The sequence below is a fragment of the Vipera ursinii genome (assembly GCF_947247035.1).
Source record: "Vipera ursinii genome assembly, chromosome: 11".
Lineage (NCBI taxonomy): Eukaryota > Metazoa > Chordata > Lepidosauria > Squamata > Viperidae > Vipera > Vipera ursinii.
The window spans coordinates 7,201,235-7,217,526 of record NC_139524.1 but is presented as its reverse complement, the minus strand read 5'-3'; the positions used below and the strand labels follow the sequence as shown (position 1 = coordinate 7,217,526).

The window sequence follows — 16,292 nt, the reverse complement described above, 5'->3', positions numbered from 1 at the left end:
TCACAGGATTGTTTTGGGACACTTGACAGCCAGTTTAATGTTTATGACCAGTTGCAGCATCCTGCAGTCAATGACCACAATTTGACAGAAAATGGCAAAAAAAGCCCAGCTGATATGCTGGATTTGCTTAACAACCATGTGGTTTGCTTAAGGACCATGGTGATTCATTTTACAACTGGTTGTAAAAGTGAGTCGTGTGGCGCCTCCGCTTATGACTGCAGTGACCTTATGATTGAAATTCTGGACTGCCTTGTGGTGGTAAGTTGAGGAGACCTCTGAGGAAGGGATTCTTCTCATGAGTTTTCCCATCAGTGATACTTCTGTTGCTACTAAGTGGTAAACACTGTTGAAAGATTTTTTCCTTTTCCTTGGAGAAAGAATAATCATCTGTTCGGTTTTTTCTCCTCCTCAAGTTTGGGGGAAATAAACCATATAAAGGCTATTCCAAAAGATGCTTTATCAAAAGGCAACTGGACTTTCTTGGTTTTTTCCCTTGAACATGTTTTGCTTCTTGGATGAGAAACGAAACATTTTCAAGAAAAAAACCCCAAGAAAATCCAGGTGCCGTTTGAAAAAGCACCTTTGGGACAACCATGAGCTGGATGACTGAGAATCTGCATAGACATAGGTAAAGGTAAAGGTTCCCCCGCACACGCGTGCTAGTCGTTTCCGACTCTAGGGGCCGGTGCTCATCTCCGTTTCAAAGCCGAAGAGCCAGCGCTTGTCCGAGGACGTCTCTGTGTTCATGTGGCCGGCATGACTAGACGCCAAAGGTGCACGGAACGCTGTTGCCTTCCCACCATAGCAGTCCCTATTTTTCTACTTGCCTTTTTACTTGCTTTCGAACTGCTAGGTTGGCAGAAGCTGGGACGAGTAACAGGCGCTCGCTCTGTTATGCGGCACTCGGGATTCGACCCGCCAAACTGCCGACCTTCTGATCGACAAGCTCAGCGTCCTAACCCACTGAGCCACCGCGTCCCTAGACATACTCAGGTCCATATTGCAAAAAGAAGCAGAGGGTGCCATCCAAGGCAAAACTGGATCTTATTTTATTTGCAATTACAATGAAATATACTTAGTGAGTATTTAAATAAATTTAATTTAACTGCTTGTTCTTGCAGTATGGACCTGAACATGCCCACATGAAATATTTCCAAGGAAATAACCAAGGAAGTCCAGTTGCCTTTTGAAAAAGCCCCTTTGGGACATGACCATGACCTGACCATAAATTCACTGTTTGAAGTTTCTCCTCATTTCAGCTATTTTTCCTCAAAAATCTTCCTCCCCATTGATTTTACTTCCTAAAGATGATTATGGGACCTGTAAGAAAACCAGGGCCTTTCGGGGGAATAAATATGAAACTAGAGGATGACTGAGGATCTCCATAGACACCTGTAATGGCTGCTTCTCCTTGACTCTTGTTGCTATCGGAGTCTAATTTCCTTTTCTTTCATCCAGGACGATTGAGAGGATCCTAAAATTGGAAGATCCAAACAGCTTGGAGGACGACATGGGAGTGATTGTGCTGAATTTAAGACTTGTTATGAAATCGGGTGATATTAAAAGAAATGTAAGTAAGACTATCATAGCCATTCTGGTTTTCCTGGTGGGAAGGAAGAGACGGACACAGAGCCAGCATCTGTGGTTGTGTGTTGTTGTGCCAGGCAAATTCATACTACAGTGGTACCTCGGTACTCATTGTTAATTGGTTCCGGGAGGCCCAATGAGTACCAAAAATTATAAGTACCAAACAGTTTTTTTCCCCATGAGGAGTAATGTAGTGAGTCGTAAGGCAGCCAACATGGACAAGTTCTACCTTGTGCATCAAGTACCAAACTAACTATGAAAACCGGGGCAAAATTTTCATGTCAAAATGTGCTGAGTACCAAATTCAATGCGTTTCAAAGCAGTTGAGTATCAAGGTACCACCCTACACCTATTAGGGATCCATTAAGGGAAGACTTTAAGTGTAGTGATAGAGGATATTTAAGGAGATGCTCCACGTATGCCTGGTTGAATGAAAAGGAGGAGTAGGGGAGACATGATAGCACTATTCCAATAATCGAGGGGCTCCTACAAAGATGAGGGTGTGTGTGTGTCGAACTATTTTCCAAAGGATCAAAAGGCAAGACAAGAAACAAGAAGCAATGGATGGAAACTATATAGCTGTTAAGCAATCCAGCTTTATCTCTGTGGTAGTTGTCAAGATGTGAAGACAAACATTAGAGGCATGCGAAGCAAAGGTAGATCTCAACTCACCCTCCCAGTGGCATCATGAACACATTTTCATAGTTTTTCTTGGCAACAGCATGAAGCCATTTATCATTTTCTTCCACAGCATAATTTCAGCTTCTCCATACATCCTGAAGCTACGGGCTTAGCTGGCGTTCTTTCCTCTAAGTACCAACTAAGTCTGGTTCTTCTGAGCTTCTCACGCCAGATAAAGTCCATCAGGCATTTCCTCCTGCTGTGGGCAGAGTCAATATCACTGAACTAAAAGTGGGAATGAATAACAGAACAACAGAATTGGAAGGGACCTTGGAGGTCTTCGGCAGGCAGTCCTTGACTTACAACGGTTGGTTTAGTGACCGTTCAAAGTTACAACTGCACTGGACAAAGCGACTTACCACCGTATTTGACACTCACAGCACCCCCACGGTCAGGGGATCGAAATTGACACGCTTGGCGACTGGCTCATATTTATGATGGCTGCAGCGTCGCGGGGTCACGTGATCCCCTTTTGCGACCTTCTGACGAGCAAAGTCAATGGGGGGAAGCCAGATTCGCTTAACGACCGTGTTACTAACTGCAGCGCTTCACTTAACCACCGTGTCAAGAAAGTTGTAAAATGGGGCAAAACTCACTTAACAAATGTCTCACTTAGCAACAGAAATTTTTGGGATCCGTTGTGGTTGTAAGTTGAGGATCAAATGTAGTCCAAAGCACGGTCTTGGGACATAAGGCGAAGGAGCATTCAGCCCTCGCATAGAGCTAGCCTAGTATCTCTCTGCAGCCAGAATGTGCAGATGTTCGTGGTTTGTAATATTTTGTAAGCAGTCATCTTTTTCCCAAGCTTTGAGAAAGCCATTACAGTTGGATTCCGACTATTGGGAACTGAACATCACTCATGGGTTGCTCTACTGGAGGATATGGGGAGCCATTTTTAATATTTACCTTCTACTATAACGTACCGAGCTCCCTGAGTAGCAGTTTTGAAGGTTCTTACATTCCAAAACAGCGTGGAAACAGATGCTGGGAAGATGTAGTAAAAAGGATTGGTGAGAATTACCGATTCTTCAGTGACACATCTGTGCTGAATTGTACTCCTATCATTTATGGAGGACGTAACTCAGTCCGATTTCGACAACTCAGCCTATGAAAGAGGTCAGCAACAGTCAGAATATTCCATATTCATAACCAATTCAAAAAGTTGGACAAATAAAAGTTTGTTTTAAAAAAAATAAAAAAATAAAAACATCTGGGTCTGGGGAAAAAAAAAGCCCAGTGAGATGCCCCTACTGAACATTACCTGTCTTCAGTCGCCCCTTTCCGTGATTCATAAAAGGTTTTGGAGCAGGACATAGATAGCAGCTACTGTCAGGCTTGTCCCAAGTTGGACTTTTAGGAAAGAAAGACCGTCGACTCCCATTTCGTAGCGAAAGGTTTACTTTTGCTAAAGTCAAGTGGTTGCAGCATAAGCAAAGCTGGACCTGAATATTCAAAGTCTGATATATATTTTTTTTCCTTTTTCCTTGCGAGGTGAAAGATTTTCTGCTTTCCCTCACCAGGATAGGCTTCAAATACGGAGAACCAAGAAAAGTTGCCAGAAGCCGGAGGAAAACTTTCCTGACAAATGTCTTGTCGGGCTCATATGTGAAAGTTGATGGTTCCTCTAGAGCAGAGGTAGGCAACCTTGGCTCTTTCATGAGTCGTGGACTTCAACTCCCAGAATTCCTGAGCCAGCCATGCTCAGCTTGGAAACCTCTCCCTTTCCCCTCAGCGTGGCTGGCTCAGGAATTCTGGGAGTCGAAGTCCACGACTCATAAAAGAGCCAAGGTTGCCTACCCCTGCCCTAGAGATAGGCTTCTACTTGTCAAACTGAAGAATCTCTACCTTGTGGAACTCAAATGTCATATTTATTGGCTATCACCATAGGACAACCGGCGAGTGGCCTTGGTCTTTTTCTGTTGGATACAATTTTCAGTTCTTTACTTCCACAGGGATAAAAATTCTCCGTTCCTTCGATCTCTGCTTGTTCAGTTGCTTCCCAATTGATAGAAGAGAACATTTGCAGCTCAGGGTCGAACTGGGGGGGTCCTTGGTGGTCTCTGAGCTTGGTGGTTTTCTTGCAGAGGTTTCACCACTGATGGCAGTGCACTGACGATGTTACCTAGCTGGGTCATGAAACATCTGCAAGAAAACTACCGTAGTTGTTCCCTTGCTCCTTTCCTCACACTCCTTCCCTTCTAGCACTGATGATGCTACCTAGTTTGGTAGTGAACATCTGCAACAGAACCACCAAGCTGAGAGAGCACCAAGGACCCCATAATCCTTCTCCTCTACTCTCCACACACCCCACTCCCTTCTAGCACTGATGAAGTTAGCTAGTTGGATAATGAAATGTCTGCAAGAAAACCGCCAAGCTCAAAGAGCATCACAGACCCCATAGTTGTCATCCTCTCTCTCCTCTTGCATGCCCCACTCTTTTTTTTTTGTACTGGTGAGATTACCTAGTTGGATAATGAAAGGTCTCCAAGAAAACAACTAAGCTGAGAGAGCACGGGGACTGTATACTCCTCCTCTTTCCAAACTCCATTGCCTTCTAGCATTGATGACGTTACCTAGTTGGGTCATGAAACATCTGCAAGAAAACCACCGTCATAGACCACCAAGGACCCCACAGTTCTCCTCCTCCATCTCTTCTTCCTCCATTCCCCAAACCCCACTGCTTTCTAGCACTGATGATGTTACCTAGTTGGGTCATGAAACATCTGCAAGAAAACTACCAAACTCAGAGAGCACCAAGGACCCCACTCTTTCCAGATTTCTAACTAACCTCATTGCCCTTCCGAGAACTGTTTCCCACTTGTATTCTTGAAATACGTGCAGCAGTGCAATAATATTTGAAGTGGGACTTGACTGTGGGAGAATAAAGTGAATTTTTAGCTCCTGTGATTACTCACTATCCTCTCTCCCTCTCTCTCTCTCTCTCTCTCTTTTTTCTGGATCCTCTCTTGGATGTTCCATGTTGCACCTCTGGGGGGGAATGGTGGACGCAGCGATGGCCAAACCGAAGGAGATGCTCTGTTCCAAAGGTAACGTGTTCTTTGTCCCCCATCGTTGTGTTGTTGTTGTTATTATTTTGCTTTTCTTTCAGCTGGAAAAAGGCAACCAGCTGCTTGTAGTAATGAAAAGCAGAGATGGGTAAGTTGAGTGCAGATGGAGGTCCCTTTTGCTGAGCGTCTTCTTTCCAAAAGCCTCTTTGAGCATCAAACATGGTCACAGTTGCCAGGAGAGGAGCTTCCATCAGCCCTTCCCTAGCAAGAATATTGTGTCTTTGTGAAGTTGTTCTAAATTGGAAACAGGCACCCTGAAATCTGTCAGTAAGTCTGGCAGATTTGGGAGCAGGAGAAACATATGTTGGGATGTCAGCCTTCATTTCTGTCCTTTTTTAGGATTACAGTCTATCAATAATACATCAGAGTTAATGCGCTGGGAAAAGATTTAGCACAGATCAAATCCACACAGAAACTGGAATTTCCAATTTCAGTAGGTGTTGGGTTTTTTTTGTTTTTTGTTTTGCTAAAGGTTGTCTCTCACTTTTGGTTCTTCGTTAGCTTCTCCCTGAAGATACAGAGGGGCAAAGTTGATGCCTCTGGGAAGGTTTGCCAGGCGGAAGAGAAAAGAGCCTTAGATCGGTCCTTTCAAAAGTTTGCCCATCCAAGTGACACGCTTGAAGTGGCAGGTGGAGAAAACGTGGGTTTCATTGCATTAACAGAGCTCAGTAAATACTTACACAGTTCATTAAATTAAATTTAGGTTTTCTGATTTTAGTGGGAATGAAAATAGTTGCTGGTTTTATTTTGCTTTGATTCAGATGACCCTTCCTTCCTTCCTTCCTTCCTTCCTTCCTTCCTTCCTTCCTTCCTTCCTTCCTTCCTTTCTTTCTTTCTTTCTTTCTTTCTTTCTTTCTTTCTTTCTTTCTTTCTTTCTCTTTCTCTCTCTCTCTCTCTCTCTCTCTCTCTTTTCTTTCTTTCTTCTTTCTTTCTTTCTTTCTTTCTTTCTTTCTTTCTTTCTTTCTTTCTTTCTTTCTTCTTTCTTTTCTGGGAGGCTTCTATTGAACAGTTAAAACAACATATAAAATTCCACTAGCCTTCTGTTGCATTCCTATCTCTTTCTCTTTAAAAATAGTTTCCAGCGGTATGTTAACTGCAAAATGCTTGATCTCTACAAGGCATATTGTATCCATTTTGCAGTTTAACCCACTGAACTCCCCTCAAATGAGAAAAATAAAAGCCAGCTTTGGGCCAAATCTACTCCTGCTCCAATAAGATGCTGGTGCTTGACATGGAGTTCTGATCAAATTCCATTTGATCACAATCAATACATCAATGCTCATGATCCTCCCTGACCCCTACTCCTTGATCACAAGGATAAAAATTCTCCGTTCCTTCAATCTCTGTGTGTACAGTTGTTTCCAAATTGATAGAAGAGAACATTTGCAGCTCAGGGTTGAACTGAGGGGTGTCTTGGTACTTCTCTGAGCTTGGTGGTTTTCTTGCAGACGTTTCATGACCCAACTAGGGAACATCATCAGTGCACTTCATTACCTAATTGAGTCATGAAACGGTTGCAAGAAAACCCACCAAGCTCAGAGAGCACCAACCCCACCCCCAGTTTGATTCTGGAGTTTCCTTTGGATATTCACCTATTATTTGGGGCTGGGACTTTGTTTTGTTATTATCAATGAGATATACCTTTAAAGGCATTTGGGTCAATTACTGGGTGCTCAAGACGCTTTGGAAGTCCTTTTAGTCATTCTTACAAAAAAGAAAGGAAGAATTGTGGAAGGAGGAAAAAAACACAAACCATGTAAAGGCTTTTGTCGTTGTGTGTTGCTGCCACAAGAGGGCAGGCAGGTTTCAGCACATGGTGCCCAAGTTATCATTGGATATAGAGAAGGATTTTTTAAAAGCATCTCTTCTATGGCCATTGGAGAGTCAGAAAAGAATTTCCCAGCAAACCTACTTGGGCTACTCTTGACAAAGCAGTATTTCCTTCTTTATTGATTCCGCTGCCACAGTAAAAGGCCCACATTGTACATCAATAACTATCTTTAGTTAGGGAACACCGAGCTGGGGAAACAGTGCTGGCACTTGCTTGCTTTCTTCTTTCATCCCATTTTTTTTTCTCCTCTTCATTTTTTTCTTTTCTTTCTGTAATGGATCATAAAGTCAACAAAGGAAAAATAAAAGAGAGCTGGTAGAGGGGAAAAAAAGTGTTTGGGGAGTAGTGAGAGGCTATGGAAAAAGCAATGACTTGAGCAACCTTCCTTCGTTTGGCACTGTCTTCATTGTAGCTTAGACTACAAGGTCCATCAGCCACAGCTGGCTTGTGTATTTCCCCCGCTGGTTGCAGGTATGAGGTTTTAGGAATTGGCTCCATGTTCAGGGCCACTGCAAAAAAAAATTTTCCCCTCCCATGCATGTAGCGTTTTTTTTTTTAAAAAAAAAACCCCTCACATGCAACTGTATTTCCAAGCATCATGGAACTAGTTTATAATTTCATTAGTTGTTTTAAATAACTGAATTATATCATATTGAAAACATGGATTGTTTTTAGATCCACGTGATATGTGAATATCAACAGCACTATTAATCTGTGCTCTATACGTCATAAAATAAGACGAAGAATTTCAATGTCCTTGGATTGTCCAGGCAGTAGACATTCAATGACCTTACGAGCATCGTTTGTTGGTATTCCTCAAGACTTCTGGTTCCATTTTATTTATTTTTTTAAAATTTTCTCGATACAACTTGAACTTTTAATGGGTTTAATTAGCTTAAAAGTTTTAAAAGCAAAATGCTTTAAAGATGACTTCCTCAGAATTAAACAGATCCAGTGCTCATAATGTTATAAGAAGCCCTGTTCACCCAGAATGTGGATTTGTCTGCTGTTTACTTTAAAAGTCTTGGTTATCTTAAGATTTTCTTGGGTAAAAATTACACTGGCATTCCTAGAAATGAATATTTTTTAAAATGATAATTTTAAACATAAAAAAGGGATGTTGAATACTGCAAAGGGCAGCCCCCCCTCTCTCTAGATTCTTTCTTTTATTCCCCCAAATGGCCTTACTTTTTATGTGACTTCACAGAAAATAGAAATGGTCTATGCCTGATGTTTAGAATTTTGTTTGGAAGTGTGTCTATCCTTTTAGAAAATCATAACTGTGAACACATAGTGTTGTTGAAATTTTAAGAGAATATCAGTTTGCATCCAAAAGTGGTAACTTTCCTTCCCACAACAGTCTTATGTTTTGCATGCTCTAGATATGCTCACAAACCATCAAAATGGGTGCATCAGCTGAAAAAAAATTAGGGATTCCCTATTCTAGCAGCCAATTTTTCCCCCCTCTCATATAATCTCTCGATGCTCAAGAAATGTGTTTTTGTTCTTGTTCTTGTTCACCTGTTAAGACTCAGCTATTACTGTTTGGATTATCAATTTATTTTTCAAATTTATATAGCTGCCTGTTTCTCAAGTCAAGTGGCTCTGGCGGCATAGAACGATGTATATTTTCTCTTATCGCTGCATAAACTGACGACCGTGGGTAAACATTTAATTAATTTTCAGTTTTCTCCATTCCCTTCTGAGTTTTAGCTAGGTTTGACTGGGGTGTGTGAGACGGTAATAGGTTTGCTTCTGTTATGAAATTCGTGGAAGATGGAAGGAAAGGAAAGGAGAAATAGATTTGGCCCCTTTCTGGGCCAGTGGTTTTCCTTGGAGATTTTGCATGCAAGAGGCAGTTGCCAATAGCTTCATTAGAGCGTCTGATCTCAGATTGGCTTTGTGTAAGTGCTGGAAACCTTTGCAGCGTGGGGCACGCTTTGCTCACTCAAGGGGCACCAAGAAGCTGAAGGCTTTTTGCTCTAGGGATGTGGGCTTCTCGTGTTTTCTCCTTCCCGTTCAACGTGTGCAGAAGCCAAACCAAATTGATTGCCACCTTGGTGTCCAAATAATTGGATAAATTGGCCCAGAAAGGAATATGAGTTGAAGCAAGGCAAAAAAAAAGAAAGCCCATCTCTGTTTTATGTGGGCACGCACCCGCACTTCCGTGGGAGCATCTTGCCCCACCTCACTGGCTTTCTTATTTTTATTTGTCCATCTCCAGAATTCCGCTTTGGGCTATTGTCCTGTTGAAACATTTTAAACAACTGTGGAATTTCTATTGCGTGAGAGTTCACCTGCCTCCTTTCATTTGTCTTAATTTTTTTTTCCTATGGGGAAAAAAATGCTTCTCCAGAATGGTGATCCTGCCTAATGAGCAGAGCTAAGGGAGGGGAGAGACCGAGGAGGGATCCGAGGAGAGCCGCAAATCATTTTCCTTTGAAGCTGTGATGCTGCTTTGACCTCTTCACAGGTCTTTCTGTCCCCTTGTCACATCTTTTAAAGGACAGGCGTTTGAAAGACGTCTTCGTCTTCGTTTGTGCATCTTTCACTGTGGCAGCGTCTTAAGACAGCACAAGTTTTGCCTTGGAGTGTTTTGAAAACATCTAAGCAAAGCACAACAGATGGCCCGACTTTGGATCGAGAGTTCTTGCTATTTGCGAGTTCCATTAGGACGCACTGAAGGCATAAAATTCTTCCAAAATTTGAACTCGATTCCTGCAGAACCCCAACAGTTTGTTCGGAACTTATTGTTTTCCAATTATTGAGGGTCACTTATACAGGGCTTGGTCAAATGAATAGCTTGGCTACTCTTGCATGGCCTCCCATTGGCTTTGCTTGTCAGAAGGTCATAAAAATGAGCCGGTTGCTAGTGCCTGGATTTTAATCACATGACCACGAGGTCATAAGTGTGAAAAACCATTCAGTGCCTTTGTAACTTCAAGTGGTCACTAAATGAACTGTTGTAAGTCAAGGACATTGCTTTATTTGTTGGTTGTGTCATGTTTTATATCATCCAGAGTCCCTCTTTGGGACAGTTTAGAAATATGAAATATAGACAGATAGATGGATAGATAAGATAGATAGGTAGATAAGATAGAAAGATAAGATAGATGGATAGATAGATGGATAGATAGATAGACATAGATAAGATAGATAGATGGATAGACAGATAAGATATAAAGATAAGATAGATGGATGGATAGATGGATAGACATAGATAGATAAGATAGATGGATAGAGAGATAGATAAGATAGATGGATAGATGGATAGATAAGATAGAAAGATAAGATGGATGGATGGATGGATAGACATACATAAATAAGATGGATAGATGGATAGAGAGATAGATAAGATAGAAAGATAAGATAGATGGATAGAGAGATAGATAAGATAGAAAGATAAGATGGATAGATAGATGGATAGACATACATAGATAAGATAGATAGATAGATAGATAGATAGATAGATAGATAGATAGATAGATAGATGGATGGATAGAGAGAGAGAGAGATAAGAGAAAGATAAGATAGATGGATAGATAAGATAAGATGGATAGATAAGATAAGATGGATAGATAAGATAGAGAGATAGAAAATAGAAATAGAGAGATGATAGAGAGAGATGAATAGAGAGATGAATAAATAGATAAATCTACATCTTCCTTCTAGAATGGAGGCAGTTCTGGTCAACTGCTGGCCTTTTTTATTTTCAGAAATAGGAGATCAGCTGCTTGCCTCTTCTGCCACCAATCCGAGGCACCACCTCAACTCTCTAGCTATCTCTTCCCACCTCGCCTGTGAGGTGGGAAGATTCTTATTTTCTTTTTGCTTTCCCAGCTTGTTTCATAATAGAATCTGGGGACCTTCCAAAGTCTGCCTGCTATTCCATGAGTTTGCCTCAGCTTAATAAATAAAGGCAGTTGTCTACAATGTGTTTTGGAGCCTACTTTCTGGCTAGGGAAACTGCTTTTGATTTAAACCCCAAACATTTTCTCTTCTCTTCTTTTTTTTCCCTTTCCTCCCCTCTGAATATTTCATTCCTGTATTTCATTGAGTCTTTCAAGGGAAAAAAAACACCATCCAAAGTGTGGGGTGTCTATTATGCCTTCCTCCTCAAAAAATCTCCTTCCTCCACCGGCAGAACAAGGAGGGGAAAATAATAATAATAAAAAATTCCTAGGGAGACTAGCTTGTGTGTTCCAAAACACTGGGAGGAATTGCTTTGGACTAAAAACGCAGCAAGTGCTGCATCAAACCGGCTGCCTTATGCGCTGAAATGTTCAAAGTGCAGCGGAGATAGATAAAGGCCTTTGATGGAAAGTGGATATTTCCCAGGGACATTACAAGCCATAATCCAGATGTTCTTCTGTAATGCAACGAGTGTCCATGGAAAGACTAGGAGCTTCTAGCCAAATGTGGCCGGCTGTAGACTTTGGCCCTTTCACTCCCCTGCTGTCTGGCCATATGGAAGCAATCTCCCGGTCCTTTTTAATGACCAGCCTTAGATTCCATTTTCATGGACCCACCCAGAGCTTTGAGTGGGCCTGTTTTTATGGACAAATTAGGAAGAGCACTTTCCAAGACAAACAATCCGTTTAGGAAAAAAAAATTAGGACCCACCAAGCCACGCAATTATTTTAGAACATATTTCATGGAAACGCAGACTTTTCCGTTAGGCAATTGGCCGATTGCAAGCTTGGACCTTTGACCTTTTGCTGACATTTCTTTTTTTCCCCCTTCTTCTCTCTCCCTCCCTCCCCTCCTACCTCGAAAGGGAAAAAGAAAGGGGAGAATTTTCTGCTGCAAGGGTGAAAAAGATCTGTCAGAGCTTTGAAGTATGCTCATGAGAATGGGTGTACAAGAGAGGGAGGGAGGGAGGGAGAGAACATAAATATAAATAAATAAATATCCACAAAAGAAAGAAAGTCGCTGCTCTATTTCTGAAGCAAAATCAAATTTTCTTTGCAAAACCGGGAATATTTATCCCCTGTTTAAGGAAAGTCAAATGGTGGTCTTTATGTGCTGCAGGAATTGGGTATGTCTAGTTTAATAAAAAGAAGGACTAGGGGTGACATTTATTCCCATATTTGAGGTACTGCCACAAGGCAGAAGGGGGTCAAGTTATTCTCCAAAGTACCAGAAGGCAGGACAAGTAGCAATGGATGGAAACTAATCCAGAAGAAATCCAAGCTAGAACTAAGGAGAAATTTATTGAGTGTGAGAACAATTTACCAGTGGAACAACTTGCTTCTAGAAGTTGTGGGTATTCCAACACTGGAGGTTTTTAAGAAGACATTGGACATTTGTCTGAAATGGTATAGGGCAGGGGTCTTCAAACCTGGCCCTTTTATGACTTGTGGATTTCAATTCCCAGAATTCCTCAGCCAGGCATGCTGTGTGAAGAATTCTGGGAGTTGAAGTCCACAAGTTATAAAAGGGCCAAGTTTGAAGACCCCTGGTATAGGATTTCTTGCTTGAGCAGCAGGCTGGACTAGAAGACCTCCAAGGTCTTCTCCAACTCTGTTCTTCTGTTATATGGAATTCCATAAATCTATAGAAATATAGAGATGTGTGGGGACTGTAAAGGGAATGGCTTCTGAAACCCTATTTGAATATGTTCTGAATGACAACAGTGAGAGCTGAAGAAGTCTCCCTTTAGAATAATGGCTTGTGTTGAAGGCTTGTCAATTCCATGGAGATGCCCTTTATTCACTCCGAACAGAGCCCCCACCCCCAGATAGAGCGGGTTCACATTTGGAGATGCTCTTAAACTCATCCCTCCTGCTCCTGTGGCCAAGAGGACTTTTTGCCCTGCTCCATCTTGTGCATCAAAGGTGACCTATTTTGGAACAGCTGTTATTACTTATGGTTACTCATTGAATCGTAAGTCTGGGAGGGTCCTTTGAGGTCTTCTAGTTCAAGGCAGGAGGCCTAATTCCATCACGCACAAATGGTTGTCCAATCTCTTCTGAAAACCTCCAGTGATGGAGCACCCACAACTTCTGAAGACAAGCTAGTCCACTGATTAATTGTTCTCACTGTCGGGAAACTTCTCTTTCGTTCTCCTCTAGTCAGATCTTCCTCTGACTAGCTTCCACCCATTACTTCTTCTGCCTCAGAGAATGAGTCAATAAGTTATATCCCCTCTTCTCTGTGACATCTCTCAAGTCCTGGAAGATGGCTATCATGTCTCCCCTAATCCTTCTCTTCAATAAGCTAAAGTTCCCCCACACATGCGTGCTAGTCGTTTCCGACTCTAGGGGCCGGTGCTCACCTCCATTTCAAAGCCAAAGAGCCAGCGTTTGTCCGAGGACGTCTCCGTGGTCATGTGGCTGGCATGACTAGACGCCAAAGGCGCACGGAACGCTGTTACCTTCCCACCGGAGTGGTCCCTATTTTTCTACTTGCGTTTTTTTAATGTGCTTTCGAACTGCTAGGTTGTCAGAAGCTGGGACGAGTAACAGGCTCTCACTCTGTTACGCGGCACTCGGGATTCAACCCGCCAAACTGCCGACCTTCTGATCGACAAGCTTAGCGTCTTAACCCACTGAGCCACCGTGTCCCTTTCAATAGGCTAGACATAACCAATTCCTTAATGTTTATCATATAGTATAGCTTCCAAATTTGTCTTGTTTGATCATCTCTCTTAGTCCTTTCTCAGTTGGACTATTGCTATATGTTCTACAAGGGGCTGCCCTTGAAGATCGTTTGGAAGCTTCAGTTAGAGTGGCTTAAGCAATGGTGGGGGCATCTCAAGGCATTTGCACAGCGCTTCTGCATGAACAGCTGCATTGGCTGCCAGTTGGCTTCTAGCTGCAATGCAAGGTATTTCTTGTCACGTTTAAGCCTTTCATCTTTGGGGTATCTCAGTGACCACTTCTTCCCCCCCCGTAACATCTATCTGCAAGATTAGGGAATTGACACATAGATGTACCTTCTCAGTTCCTGCTTCCATCTTCTGAAACGGTGCTCTCCCGCTACGCGTGATTACACTTTTCCCTCCTGACTTTTAGGGAATTGTTGAAAACCTGGTGGTTCCATCAAATCAGGATGATTGCTTTGTTGTCCCTTCCTCTTGGGTGACGGGATTGAGTCTTTTATTGTTAATGCTTTCATTCATGATTCCCAGTTCCGTAAGAACATTATGTAGTAATTGTTGTTGTTGTTTTATTTTTTTACACCGACTATATGGTTTAAAACCAATTATACATTGGAGGACTGTAGGCTGTTCCGGTGTTGGTAGATTGGAGTGGCCTATCAGCTCTGTAAATAAATAAATGGACTGGCCTCTATTTGGAGATACTCCTCCGAGTATCCTCCTGTTAAGAAGAAGGCTTTCAATCTCAGAGCAGCGATAAGCAGGATTGCCCAGCAGGAGAAGCTACTGCCAAAAAGGAGCTTGAAGTGGGGATGAGACAGCATACAGGGCGGAGGTACAAAAACTATCCATATGGTGTAGTAACAACAACTTGCACCTAAACATCGGCAAGACGAAAGAGATGGTGTTAGACTTCCAGAGGAAAAAAGAGGAACCTGCCCCACTTTACATCGGGGAGGACTGTGTGGAGAGAGTTTCCTCCTTTAAATTTCTGGGACTCTACCTCTGCAAAGATCTGACCTGGAAAGTTAACGCAACCCAGGTGGCTAGAAAGGCCCAACAGAGGCTTCACTTTCTCAGGGTCTTGCGGAAGAACAGGGTAGAACAGTGGCTAATGACCCTCTTTTACCGGTCTACTATAGAGAGCGTCCTCTCGTACGGTATCGTGGTTTGGAATGCTGGTCTGACAGCCGCCGATAGGAAGGCATTACAGAGGGTGGTGAGCACAGCACAAGACATTGTGGGCTGTCCCCTGACACCACTGGATGACCTCGCCAGGGCCCGCTGCCTTGGAAGAGTGAGGAAAATTCTCAGGGACGACTCACACACTCTTTACTCTCCTATCATCGGGTAGGAGATATAGGAGTATAGCCAGCCGCACCAACAGGCTGAAAAACAGCTTTTATCCGTGGGCTGTTAAGCTTTTGAACGGGAAATAATTTTTATAAACTTTATGCAGAATTGACTTGCGAGGCCGGTGTGTGGTGCAATCAGTTCACATGGTGTAGTAAGATGGAGGCTAGTTGTCAGTGTGAGTTGGGGGTGGGTGGGAGCATGAAGGGAGGCTCAGCTAATCTCAATGTATACATGGTTGTACTTTGATAATAAAGGTTCATTCAGAGTTGGCAAATAATTATAAGGTGGGGAGAAAAAGCTAGTCGAAATAGCTAATGTGGCTTTATAAAAAGCCTACTGAAGATCTGAAAACAAGGAAGGATGCTCTTAATGGGAGGGGTTGCAAAGGAGCTTAGCAAGAAACTCCCTTCTAGATCAAGCCAAGTGCAAAAACCCTAGAGCAGTGGTGGTGAGCCTTTTAGAGACCGAGTGCCCAAACTCCAACCTAAAACTCACTTGTGTATCGTCGGGTGCTGGGTGGGCGTGGCCCATTGGGTGGGTGTGGCCCATTGGGTGGGCGTGGCTGCGGTGGTAATGGCAGACTGGGTGGGACTAAAAAATTCAATCAATTCCAACTTTGCGAGATCTTTTTTTCCCACGAGAAGTTGAAATTGATTGATTGAACCTTTTTTTTTTTGTACACTGCGTTGGGAGGCCTAAAGCGAAAAGGTTTTATAATACCCAGCTGAAGGCTTAGGACTGGGCGATGGTGTGTGTGCCCACAGAGAGGGCTCTGAGTGCCACTGTGGCACGTGTGCCATAGGTTCGCCACCACAGCCTTAGAGAATTCCTGGAAGCCGGGCACTCAAGACATATCTGCAGTCAACAGGCACATAGAGATAAATAACTTCTACGTACCATTCAAACAAACCCAAAACATCTCCTCACTAGCAATCAGCACTTAGAGGAGCAGAGATTAACACCAAGATTAACATTAGACCAACAGTCAAGAAGCAAACCATACCTCTCAAGGAACGACCAACTCAGACAAACCAGCTAAGAGTAAGCCACAGCCCAATCAAGGGGCCACAAGACCATTTCCAGCAACAATGACAGGGCAAGCCACTGGTGTATACAATGAGAGGAAGCCTCACTCCCTACTAGCATTGATGATGTTGGCTAGTTGGGT

The 16,292-nt window shown here is 42.8% G+C and overlaps 1 protein-coding gene across 2 annotated transcripts in view; it reads left to right on the top strand.

The window, feature by feature from the left end:
* The window catches only part of MCTP2 (multiple C2 and transmembrane domain containing 2), a 154,740-nt gene that overhangs the window by 50,912 nt on the left and 87,536 nt on the right, over positions 1 to 16,292 (top strand). For both annotated transcript variants that reach the window (XM_083371334.1, XM_083371335.1), the window contains exons 7-8: positions 1,459 to 1,570; positions 5,280 to 5,315. In XM_083371334.1, coding sequence (XP_083227460.1) covers positions 1,459 to 1,570; positions 5,280 to 5,315 — 148 coding nt within the window. The remainder of the gene's footprint in view (positions 1 to 1,458; positions 1,571 to 5,279; positions 5,316 to 16,292) is intronic.